Source organism: Alternaria atra (assembly GCF_907166805.1).
Source record: "Alternaria atra isolate CS162 genome assembly, contig: 42, whole genome shotgun sequence".
NCBI classification, from domain to species: Eukaryota; Fungi; Ascomycota; class Dothideomycetes; order Pleosporales; family Pleosporaceae; genus Alternaria; species Alternaria atra.
The window spans coordinates 168,111-179,385 of record NW_025091342.1 but is presented as its reverse complement, the minus strand read 5'-3'; the positions used below and the strand labels follow the sequence as shown (position 1 = coordinate 179,385).

The window sequence follows — 11,275 nt, the reverse complement described above, 5'->3', positions numbered from 1 at the left end:
CTCTGGCTTGGAGGCAGCCACTTCATCACCCGTCCAGACGAGTTGACAGAAATCTCCAATCCACCGTCAATCACCAGGCAGCCACCACCCTCTCCTGTCTGCTTCCTCAAGATGCCTCCATCGTGGCAACATCTGCATGCTTATATATCCGCCGACACTCGTCGGCGAGAAGAGGTTGCAGATGACGGCACGGAGAAGAGTACTTTGTCTCTCGGGTACCTGCTCTGGCTTCCGCCGACCCGGAGAACGATCCTGGACAATATTTCCGCTTTCGAAGTCGCAAAGCTCGTCCACTTGAAGCTGTGCGTCCTGACTCCGAAGGAAAGAGAGCGATATCTCAAGCCGCTTCGGGATTTGGTGTGGAATGTGCCTGCGGCCGAAAGGCTTTCACGAGAGGGCATGAAACTGACGCTACTGGGAGACGGCGCTTACGCGCTCGAGCAGCGATTGCACGCGACGGAACGTTATTTGAATTCTCACGGGAACGGTAGGCTCGCGATCTACCTATTGGGCACTTTTCCAACATCAGCGCCGACAGCGACGACGCTTGACCCGCTAGTCAACTTCAGCACTACGGGGCATTCCAGCCCTGTGCGATCTTACGGTGACAAATACCAACTGGGGCGCATGCGCGCTCTCACAGACACAGATGTAGAGAGGGTCTTTGTCATGAGTTTCAGTGCGCCAATGCGGGCAACCGCTAGTCCTGTAAAAGGATCTTGGTACAAGGTAGACGACGTTCCGGATCACACGGTAGATTTGTGGGTGTATGTGCCCTCTTTCCGCGACCGGCTCCGTGAGGAAGTTAGGCTAACACCACTGGACATGCTACGGATAGTGAGAGCAAGTCCGCTGCCAGTGCCGCCACGTGTTACGCTAGGAAGGACGTCCATTGTGAAGTACGTGAAAAGAAAGCTTCGCAGTGTAATTTTCGACGATTTCGTGCGGACATTAGGTCCTATATCCACTCTGAGCCAGCTGTTCGCTGTATGCACGGGACGCTATCGTTTGAGGAAATGGTCATTGACAGCTGCGGGTTTACATTCTGCGGAAGCAACTCCCCTGGCGCAGCTTTTAGGCGACGAAAGTTCTGCGCGCCGGCTGCTCCCACACTTTGGAGTGCCTGCGTTCGGCGTTGGTTCAGGTTCACGCGCAGCGGTTGGGCCCACGCAAGCCCCGAACATACGACTTTTCCTCGACATAGCCAACTATAGCACCCTGGGCTGGGGTATCACAATCACTTAGACTGTGCATGGCAGCGGGCCGATGCTCGCATGACCTGAGAAATCTGTTCCGCATTGGGGCAATTTCCCTTTACCACAGTTGTCAACAATCAAGTAGATCGGCATATTTGATTCCTATATAGGTTAGCACTTTCCCAATCAGGATTCAGTTATACCTAGATAGGAATCAAGTATGCCGATCTACTTGATTGTTGACAACTGTGCCCTTTACAAAACCCAAGCGGGCAGCGCGAGGGCTTTCGCTACGATGGTTGGAAAAGTCAAACATGACAACAGTGTAGTTACAGTGGTTAATTGCACCTTCCTGGGCTTTGATGTCTCTTCCAGACGTTGGGTAGCAAATGGGGTATACCAGCTACAGTGTCTCCAGTGAGTGTTTGTTTCTGCATTCTGCCTTCATAATCTCGAAATGATGAGCATCTTGGGAACGTAGTCTTCGTTCGTCTGAGGTTGAGACGAGAGCGGTTGCCCAAACTGACTTCAGCCATGTTATTCATGTAGTTGTATAGACAGATTGACGAAGTAATTAGGCTATTGAGAAGCTGCTAGTGCCGGCTGTGGCTGATACGAATTCATGTGCAAGTGCCATTTGTGAGCGCATTCGTGTCGCAGGCCAAGAGTCGTCGTCAATATGAACTGTTCAACTAACAAGGCTGTGCGGTGACTTTTGTATAAGCTGGGGTAGGATGCTAGAACAATACAGCATGCATTCTCTCTTAACTGCTCTCTCCACAATAGTCGCACCTAACCTTGCAACAATCAGTCCAATGGAAAGTTGAATCGCGTTGCCCAGACGCCCTGACCTATCTTCGTCCAAAGAACTACTGGCACCTCAACCCCTTATTATAAAGTATTCTATACACGTTCAACACTTCCGTCGTGATTCAGCCATCATCGGCCGTGTCCACGCTTTCATCGTCTCTGCGTTTCCCTTGAACTAACAAGACCATCCTTTTCCTATGCTTCCCGAAACACTTAATGCCTGTAAGAGGCTGAAGCCTTGGTTAGTAGTACTTGGCCTGTGGCCTTCGTTATAGCTGGTTGGGATAGGCTGCAACCCTCGGAGCGTTGTCGGGGCTTCATCGGCGCTCCACGGACCCTTAGAAGTTTCTCGAACCTAGCACTACGTGATACATAGACTCAGCGCAAGCGTAGTGTAGCTTCTCTATCGAATTCATTACTGTTATACCTTGCACTTATGGTCAACCCATCGCACCCTTACAATGCCGTTGTCGTCAGCTACGATATCGCCACTCCATGCATGGCCCTCGCAGTTCTCGCTCTTGCATATTGTAGTGTTCACCTTTCCACCTTTCTCCAGTAAATAACAACCATGCCGACACCCCTTTACCCCTTCACCGGCTCCGTTATTGCCTTTCACATGCTTACACCGCAATCCAAGTGGGAATCGCCAACTCTTAACTTTTACAGTCGAAGTTTCCCTGGATAGAAGGTGTGTTTGCTTGTAGCGATCGGTCTGGCCTTCGGCAAGTGAATTCGCGGCCTCATCTCGTGAAGTATGCTTTCGATGCGTAGAGTGGGTACCAAGCGATATTCTGTGTATCCAAGAAGATGAACGCAGCGGGCGTAAAGCGACCAGGGTATAGAGCGTGGTATTGGTCTCCGTTACGCCGAGCGGATCGAAGTGACCATCTACGGGCATGATATGGAAGCTCGCACAGGTGAACAAACTGTTGTGACCAGCCTTGACTAACTGAATGGAATTGATATAAGTGCTCCGAGGATGTCGATCATCCAAAAGTGCTGACGAGAGCTGCCAGGGTAGGGGTGTGTAGATGCTTACGCAGTGGAAATGACTATCCGAGACCGCTGTTCCGACGAGGACTCCAGCGTGTGAAAATCACTTGTTTCAAGGCGCCTTCTCCGTTGGTCATTAGATTGCACTTGATGCGAAGAATAAGATGTGGTGCTCGGACAGACGCTCACCACACCTTGGCCCAAGTAACCTTGAGGTACATTGCGCGTGATGATATGCTCCGAGAGCATCATAATCATTCGAAACCTGCTCGGAAACCCCTGATCCCCCACTTATGTGGGCAGTTCAACGCGTTCAGTCATATACAGTGGCTTGCACGTACAGTACATCCGTTCTAGATCAGGCACCAGGGAACTCCAGGACTCCCCATTCCACGTCGACTGAACGGTCAACATACTACGCTGACGACAAACTCTTCACGACACATACAGTGGAGATGATAATAAACACACGGACCAGACAAGAATTGCAAACGCACCGGGAATCAACATCCTACACGACCATGACTCCGAGCAAGCCCTCACGGCTCGTGCACGCAAAAGACCGCCCCAGAACTACCGACGTCTCAGGAATGCAGCGCATGTTGGCCCGCTATACAGCTTCTTTGCCACAGAAACCCGGGAAGGCAATGCCACCTTCCTCTTCCCCGAAAACGCTCGCTATCGTGGGCTCGACTGGCTTTCTTGGACCGTATATTGTTGCATCTCTACTACGAGAGCATCCCGAGTGCAAGATCATCTGCTTCAACCGCAGCGATGATGGGGAGCAGCGCACTATGTCAGCGTTGCAGGACATCATGGGCGACACGTCCTCCGCGCGCCAACGTTTGAAATTCCTCGTCACCGACATCGCGAGACGCGTAAGAGATCCGCACCACGATCCCATCGTAGACACAATACCTCAAGTGGGGGAGCTAGTTTTCAACTCTTGGGATCCTCACTGGGGCAAGCCTCTTAGCTCGTTTGAGTCCTTGTTGGAAGCGCTGCACAAAGTCGTGGACCTTCTGGCCTCTGCTGCCGGCCATCCTCGGATCACCTTTGTTTCTTCAATCTGTGCTGTAGGCAACTGGCCGCTGCGGCATCCCGACCGGCCCATGATTCCGGAAGAAGTGATATGGGACTGCGACAGCGCAATGCCAAACGGGTACGGTCAGTCTAAGTGTGTTGCAGAGCAGCTGCTCGCCAAAGCGCATGAGATCGCAAAACTTCGCGTCAACATAGTGCGCGCGGGCCAGATTGGCGGGTCGACGAACTCAAAGCATTGCACATGGCCGCGGCAGGGTTGGCTCTATTCCGTCATTCAATCGTCGGCAAAGCTTGGTGTGTTCCCAAAGCACGTTCAACCTTTGGATTGGATCCCCGTGGACGCGCTTGCGCAAGGCATAGCCAACTGTATCAAGCGCCCACCCACGCCAGACGGTTTGCAAGTCTTCAACATGGTACATACCCATCCCGCCGCCTGGAGTGTGTTGCATGAAGCGTTGCGAACTAGGTTTGGAATTCCGACTCAGGCTGTTGATCTGCCAGACTGGCTGGAGAGAATGGAGCAGGGCGACTTGAGAATACATGGCTTTCTGAGTACACAGGGGAGCGGCAGAGAGACGAACATGGCATTTGAGAACACTCGAGCACTGGAGGTATTGCCCTCGATGAGTCCAATCAACATAGATTTGTTAGCGACGTGGCTGCGGGGATGGGAGCTTGGGTCGAGAGCGAAGATGTAAGGGTTGCTTAGGATAAATAACTTGCTACATGCCGGCATTCTATGCAGTCCCTACTGACAGCCTCTGCTTACGTCGAAATCACTGATGCTAGATTGCTAGCGGGGTCGCAGGCTCTTACCCCCACGCATGCACGCTGTGAAAGGAGCCCGCGATTCGTTTTGCACCAGACACAACTCCGACGCCCGCATCGGTTCTGGATGTTCCAGATGCGCTCACCCACGGCGACCATCCACGCCTTCCATCCTAGGCACAAGCGTAGGCTACTCCGCAGCAAAGGCGCTTCCGCTGCGGCTCGACCCGCTGCTACCGTTCGCACTGTCTCGGCTGTCAGTTCTCCAAGCCAGCATTGCACACCCTCGGAGAACCCTCCAACCCATTGCGTCCATTCGCCATGTACCACAACTTCCATATGCGCGGGTTGCGATTGTAACCAGTTTGGTACTCTGTCGTTGGAAACTCTGCACGCCAGCCAGCAGTAGCACTCGTCCCGCGTGCCTTTGCCCAGCGACCATTCTACAGCACCCTCGTTGTACTGCACCGTGCAACGCACCGATATTTCATGCCTACGCAGCACTGCCCTCGTCAGCTGAACTGCCGTCGTAATAGAAAGTCGTGCACTCACTGTCTGCATGCTCCGCCACGAACGCGACCTCTTCCTCGTTCCCTGCAAAGTGCCAGAACCAGCTCTTCGACGGTTGCAAGGACAGCCACTCGGCAAAAAGTGTGTCAAACTTCACGCTCCAACCTCTGCTTTCCCGCTGGAACTGACACCATTCTCCAATGGTTGCGTTCCGGCCCATGCCCCTTGCCACCGCCAGCTGCAGCTCCGCTGGTAGCCTTACAGCTCTAGTGTCTAGTGACATGGGCAGAGCTTTGTGGAATCAATAGCAGGTCGCAGAATGCGTGTCGGGAGCAGGCCTGAACCTAGGACTTTGTATCGAGGATAAATCATCGCCCGCTGAGGTGCAGCTTGTGGTCATCGACGCTCTCCGTCAAACCCAATCCGCACGTGGGAGATAGAAGCAAGAATCCGAGGCTCGGATCGTTTTTCAGATGCTTATCTGGGTTTTCGCTTCGGCCAGCTGACGGCATTCGCTGTTGTGATAGTCTTCGAAAGGCGTCTCATTATGCGCGAGAGACATTTGTCACTTCTCACCATATTGCACTTGCTAGCTCCTTCTCGCAAAGCGTGGAAAAGGGTGAATGTTGAAGTATGCATAGAGACGATCGTCGCGCACGGCTAAGCCTGTTTTGTCCGTGCGTCTGAATTACGCTTAGCAGCTTATTGGAGTCATCGGCTTACGGAATTAAAAGCTGTTTACGCAACCCGTGAAGTGAACTCGGAGATGTGGCGGACTCGCACGTAGTTTTATAGATCAAACTGTTGTGAGCACCATCGTTTCGCTGTACTGAGACAGTGGTGGAGAAGTGTTTACTTCTCCCATCAAACTAGATCAAGGTGCCGCACCTATTCAATGCAAATCGGCCTACCTGTGCAACCTCTTTTGTTTCGTGCTACATCACTGTAGTCATGATCGAAGGTCTGCTAACGTCCTGCGCTGTCTCTCTGCGCCGCTTTCAAAACCCGTGGAGAACTAGTCAATTCAAATAGAGGAAAGTGAGAAACTCAGGAGCATACCACCGACATGTATGAGAACTGCTTGTCTTTTGGAGATCCTCCTATGTGTGTTCAGCACAGGGAGATGCTGCTGCAGGATTTGATGCGTTGACTTGCGATGCTTCAGAGTACTTGTAGATCTACAATCGCCCTGGAATATTCCTTTATTTGGCTTTCTAGTCCGTCAATGAACTTCGCTCTGCCCACGACACCTGAGCCATCTCCAGCCCGTCCAATATCTGCTAGCGCTTGACGGTAGCTAGTCTCCGCCTCTAATCTGGCTCATCTCGGCCTTGCAAACGCTTCGTAAAGCCTCTTGTTTTCTGACCTCTAAGTTGGCCCTAGACCCCCAGACGTTCCAGGGAGTTGGATGTCGTGTCTCTCATCGTGCTCTGGATGACTGGTGCAAGCACATTGCAGCTCCACAACACCGACAAAACACTGTTTGTATGCCTTCATACAAATCTAGAACGCAACAGAGCGTTCCCCCCGGAAATAGGTATGAGCGCTATCGCTTGTGTACTCGCGGTAGGCATACGGCGCAACCCAATAAGGCCGACGAGCAACACACGTTTCCACTTCCAGCGCTCGATGCTCAGAATGCACCACGAGGCTTGACCCAGAAGAAAAAACGAAAGAAATTCACATAAGCCAACCCGGTATATGTCACCAGCACATAGCGCGCGCCTCGGCGTATCCACCACAAGGCGACGCCGGAACACCATCGTGTGTACACAAGCCCCGGTCCCATAGACGATGCGAACGCCGAGGGAACTATGTGCCGATAGAGGAATGTCTCACGGTCGTAGTAGGACCGGGCGAAGGGTACAAACGATCGCTTCGACTCGGTGTAGCTCTGGCTGGCTTGTGACCAGCTGCCATGTATCTCCGCTTCGCTACCCACGTACCATACTTCCGGGAGCGACTGCAGCCCAGCATTGAGCTGACAGCGGTCGAGCAGCTCTTTCATGGTGCGAGCGGACACACAGTTGGACTCGTTAGCACCGCTGTTGTTTTTGAAACCACATGCGAGAATCAAGATGTCGGTATCGATCAAGCTGGACTTCAATCTGGGGTAGTCGCCGCGACTCCACTCGATATCATAACGCAGAGGCCGGATGCTCCTCACCGACTGAAGGGATAGCTGTCTCACGAGAGCCTGGCCAAGAGCACCCTGAGAGCCGGTCATGGCCACGCGCCGCCCTCGAAGCGTGCCCACAGTGCCAAAAAGCCAGTCCACCAGTTGGACGAGGTATCCGAAGTTGCTGTGAGGGTAGACGTAGTGCATGGCGTGTTACTGAGGGCCGACGAAGAAAAGATAAGGATCTTTCGGTACTTGGCGGTACGGAATATGGTTTGAATCGCGTCCTGAATGGCGTGCCACGAGGCCTACCCAGGATATCTGCAGAACCCACACGAGTGTTAGATCGTGGTGTAATGGAACCGCAGTACGCCGAAAGGCCAGCTCCACGAATAGCCAGCTCAGGGTGCTTCCAGCCAACTGTCACAGCCACTCGAGTGGAAGATGCCACAGAAGATTCTGCATGCGAGAGGCGTCGTTGAACCGTAGGCTCCGGTCGAAATACTGGTGGTGGAAGGCATGGGCACACGCTAGACATCGCAGGACACGGATACGCGACGCGTGTGATCTGTGAGCGAGCAGGTGTACAAGATCAAAGACAAGAGACCCATAGATGATGTGGAGCGCATAGAGGGAAACGCGGCCTGCACAGTCCCGGAGGAGCTCTGTCCCATGGATGGGCACAGGTACGTTTGAGAACACAGCTTGCTCTCACACAGAGCAAAACAGATGGTGATGGCCAGAAGGGCGTGTGGGTTGCAAATGAGAGCGGTAGTCGGGCGAAGCTGGAAGTGGACGCTCGACCCTCAATATCAACCCTCTTCGTCTTTTGCGTAGTGCCACGTGGGAGATTTCATGCAGACTAGCTACCGCAGTGATGCTTCTGGGTGATGCTTCTCGTAAGCTGATGCTACAGAACTCGACCGAGTGGCGAACCCAACGAGACGGAGACATTTGAAAGTGATACATGAGGGCAAAGTTCACAGTAAGCCCCTTTGTCTATGTCTCAGGGACACGACGAGACGCGCTCCTGCAATATCTCGTGTCATCCAGAAGGCACAGACAGAGGTTTCTTGTCCCAGACATATTGACCGTCAGAAAAGCGTTCAACAGGTACGCTACAGAGCAACAAAGACACACGTAGGACGATGTAGGTTCTGCATATTTCCTATTCGAGTTTTCAGATCCGCATGTATCCGTCGATATGCCCTCTCGAAAGCCTCGTGCGAAACAAGCGCGAGATGCACTACTTTGCACTCACATCTCCTACAGACTGTTCATGTCCTGATGTCGTAGCATGGAGTTGCCTGACATGGTTATGATCGTACATCAGCGCTTCCGGTGCGGTCCACTGTTTCGGTGGCTGTGAAGCAATAGCTGGAGTCTGTGGCGTGCTGATCTCCAATGCCGACTCACGCACCCACTGCTGCGATATCTGTCCTGCACTTGTCTGTTCGGCTCTCAGTCTGCGAAGCTCTCGTTCGTAATAAGAGAGTACCTGTTTGCGAATGGTCAGCAGCCCCTTGCTTGAAGTTGCATGACCTACTTTCTGTGGACACCTCATGTACAGCGTCTTCACTGGGTACGTGACGACTTCCAAGTCGCGCCAGGTCACTCTACCCTTCCATCCGCTAACATCTTCGTATATCTCGTCTATCCTGGGCTGATCTTGTTCCCAGGTACTCATATGCGCCCTCTTCAAGACTTCTTTCGGGCGACCTTCAGGCAGGCGCCCTCTGCGTCTCTGTACACCTCCCACGCGTTAGTGGAGTCCAAAACCGACTGTAGGTAATCTTACTTTTCGGCATGTTTTCTGTAACTCGAGGCCTTTGGTACACTATGATGACAAGGGCTTGACCCCCAGGTACTTGTCACGCTCTGTGTAGGTGTGTGGATCGTTTGTGTGGTGAGTAGCGTGAAGCATCTACCTCTCAGACCAGAAGGAAAATGTAGCATTGCCTGTGGTTCATAAAAACGTACAAATGCTTTAGGATATGACGTGCTTGGCACGTGGTGTATGAATGATCCTAATGACGGTCGCATTGGTACATCTGCAATTCAGTGAGTTTCTCTTCAGTTCCTGACAGGAAATCACTCCGTGGGTTGAGACTTCTCTGCGACGAAAAGTCTGACGCGGCCATCTACACAGCAAAACGAGGCGGTAAGCCTATTACCCAGACTGCCTAAATGATGACGACGAAACCTGGAGAAGGTATGCAATTCCGAGCCGTGCCTCTTACGAGATGAGACTGATACCTCGTCCCTTGACAAGGGCAATGGCGATGCCTCCGTAGTTGGGGCAAATTCAAGTACGTTTGGTGGTCAGGCTTTCCCACCCAAAGACTGTCTGCTTACTGACTGTACCGACAAGCTTTGCCTAATGCAAAAGGAAACTAGTCCACACGGTCAGTTGGAAGACAGAACAACGCCTATTCGAAACATACTCGCACTAGCTTGTGCGATGGATGGACACAAGCATTATAATGGTATTGCTAGGGGCTTGGCTTTTGCGTCTATGGCCGGATCCCAGAAGTAGGCACCAAAAAGCCCAATGCCTGCGGACTGTCATCACTCCCAGCAGAGTGCGCGTTTAGGCTTCTTGTACAGGCGGTCACGATTGCTCCTTGCCCAGATCTGCAGGACTAATGTGCGCTGCCGTCGCGATGGATAGGTAGGTTGAACTCATGCGGGAAATATGGAGTCCAAGTCTCTGATGCGACAGCTAGACCAACCTCCACGTGGCCTCTGGTTCGCCTGGCAGTGATCTGCTCAGAAGAAGCGTACAACGCTACAGTCGTGTCCAGCGCACGGCGACGCACTGCGCCCAGGAGAGCTCTTGTCAGCCAGCGACCGGTGCTTTCCCATGGCGAGGTCGTTGTGGTAGCTCTCTCTGGTACCAAGGGCTTCAGAGACTGGATGGTGAACCTTAACAACCGTGCTTGTAGTCCAAAAGATGTACTCGTCTGTGGCCGAATCTTGCCGTAAGCTGTCTGTACGCTGATAGTATTTAGGGACAACAGAACCTATGCCACGCAGGATTTTTGGATGCTTCAAAATCGCTCATCGACCCGCTAGCAACGTCTCTGGCCAAGTTCGAGGACAGTTCAACGCTCTTATTCACAGGCCACTCCGCGGGAGCCGCCACGGCGAGCCTCTTATATGCACATGTCCTATCCAAAGCGACTTCTCAGCTGGCCACCGTCGCCAAAGGTTTTCCAAATGTACACTGCATTTTATTCGGATGCCCCCCGATATCCGTCCATCCGTTGCAGCACCATACGCGGGAAGACGAACGTTCTTCCAACTCCCTATTCCTGTCTTTCCTGAACGATGGCGATCCCATCATCAAGGCAGACGCAGGATACCTCGTGCGAAGGTTGGGGTGGCCCATATCTACTCCGTCAGATGCATGCTCTTCTGGAGCAGACTGGCAGGGCAAAGAAACGACACCAGTTACGGGCCTCGCAGCGAAGCCGTCAAACCGGTTATTTGTACACTCGGGCAGCACGTTCTTATTGGCACTGGACATTGATTCTCCTTTAGCAACAATTATCAAGGAAGTCAGTAACGACGAGCTGGATGAGGAAGCGGCGATGTCGTGGCGAGTACACGGTATCAGGGTCTACAGAGCAAGAATAGAGTCTTGCCAGGCTGGCCACCACTGTGCTGGTAATGATGTCGGTTGTCCGGACACCGATGACAATCATAAAGACGATATCAGTACGAGGATGTGCGTGAAAGAATGGGCCCATTGGTTACCAATAATGTTTCTCTAGATGCCGGCTGCTAATGTTCAGTGACCTTCCAGCTACCGGACATATAGATCATTTTT

At 52.6% G+C, this 11,275-nt stretch overlaps 2 protein-coding genes across 2 annotated transcripts; one reads left to right on the top strand and one right to left on the bottom strand.

Moving 5' to 3' along the window:
• Positions 1-3,523: 3,523 nt before the first annotated feature.
• Positions 3,524-4,744, top strand: ALTATR162_LOCUS12149 (uncharacterized protein; the record flags this gene model as incomplete). Its single annotated transcript, XM_043319795.1, has 1 exon — positions 3,524-4,744. The coding sequence occupies one exon, from the start codon at positions 3,524-3,526 to the stop codon at positions 4,742-4,744; it is 1,221 nt and encodes a 406-aa protein (XP_043175730.1).
• Positions 4,745-6,957: 2,213 nt separating this feature from the next.
• ALTATR162_LOCUS12148 (uncharacterized protein) lies at positions 6,958-7,650 on the bottom strand (the record flags this gene model as incomplete). Its single annotated transcript, XM_043319794.1, has 1 exon — positions 6,958-7,650. One exon carries the CDS (start codon positions 7,648-7,650, stop codon positions 6,958-6,960), a length of 693 nt encoding a protein of 230 aa, XP_043175729.1.
• Between the last annotated feature and the right edge of the window lie 3,625 nt (positions 7,651-11,275).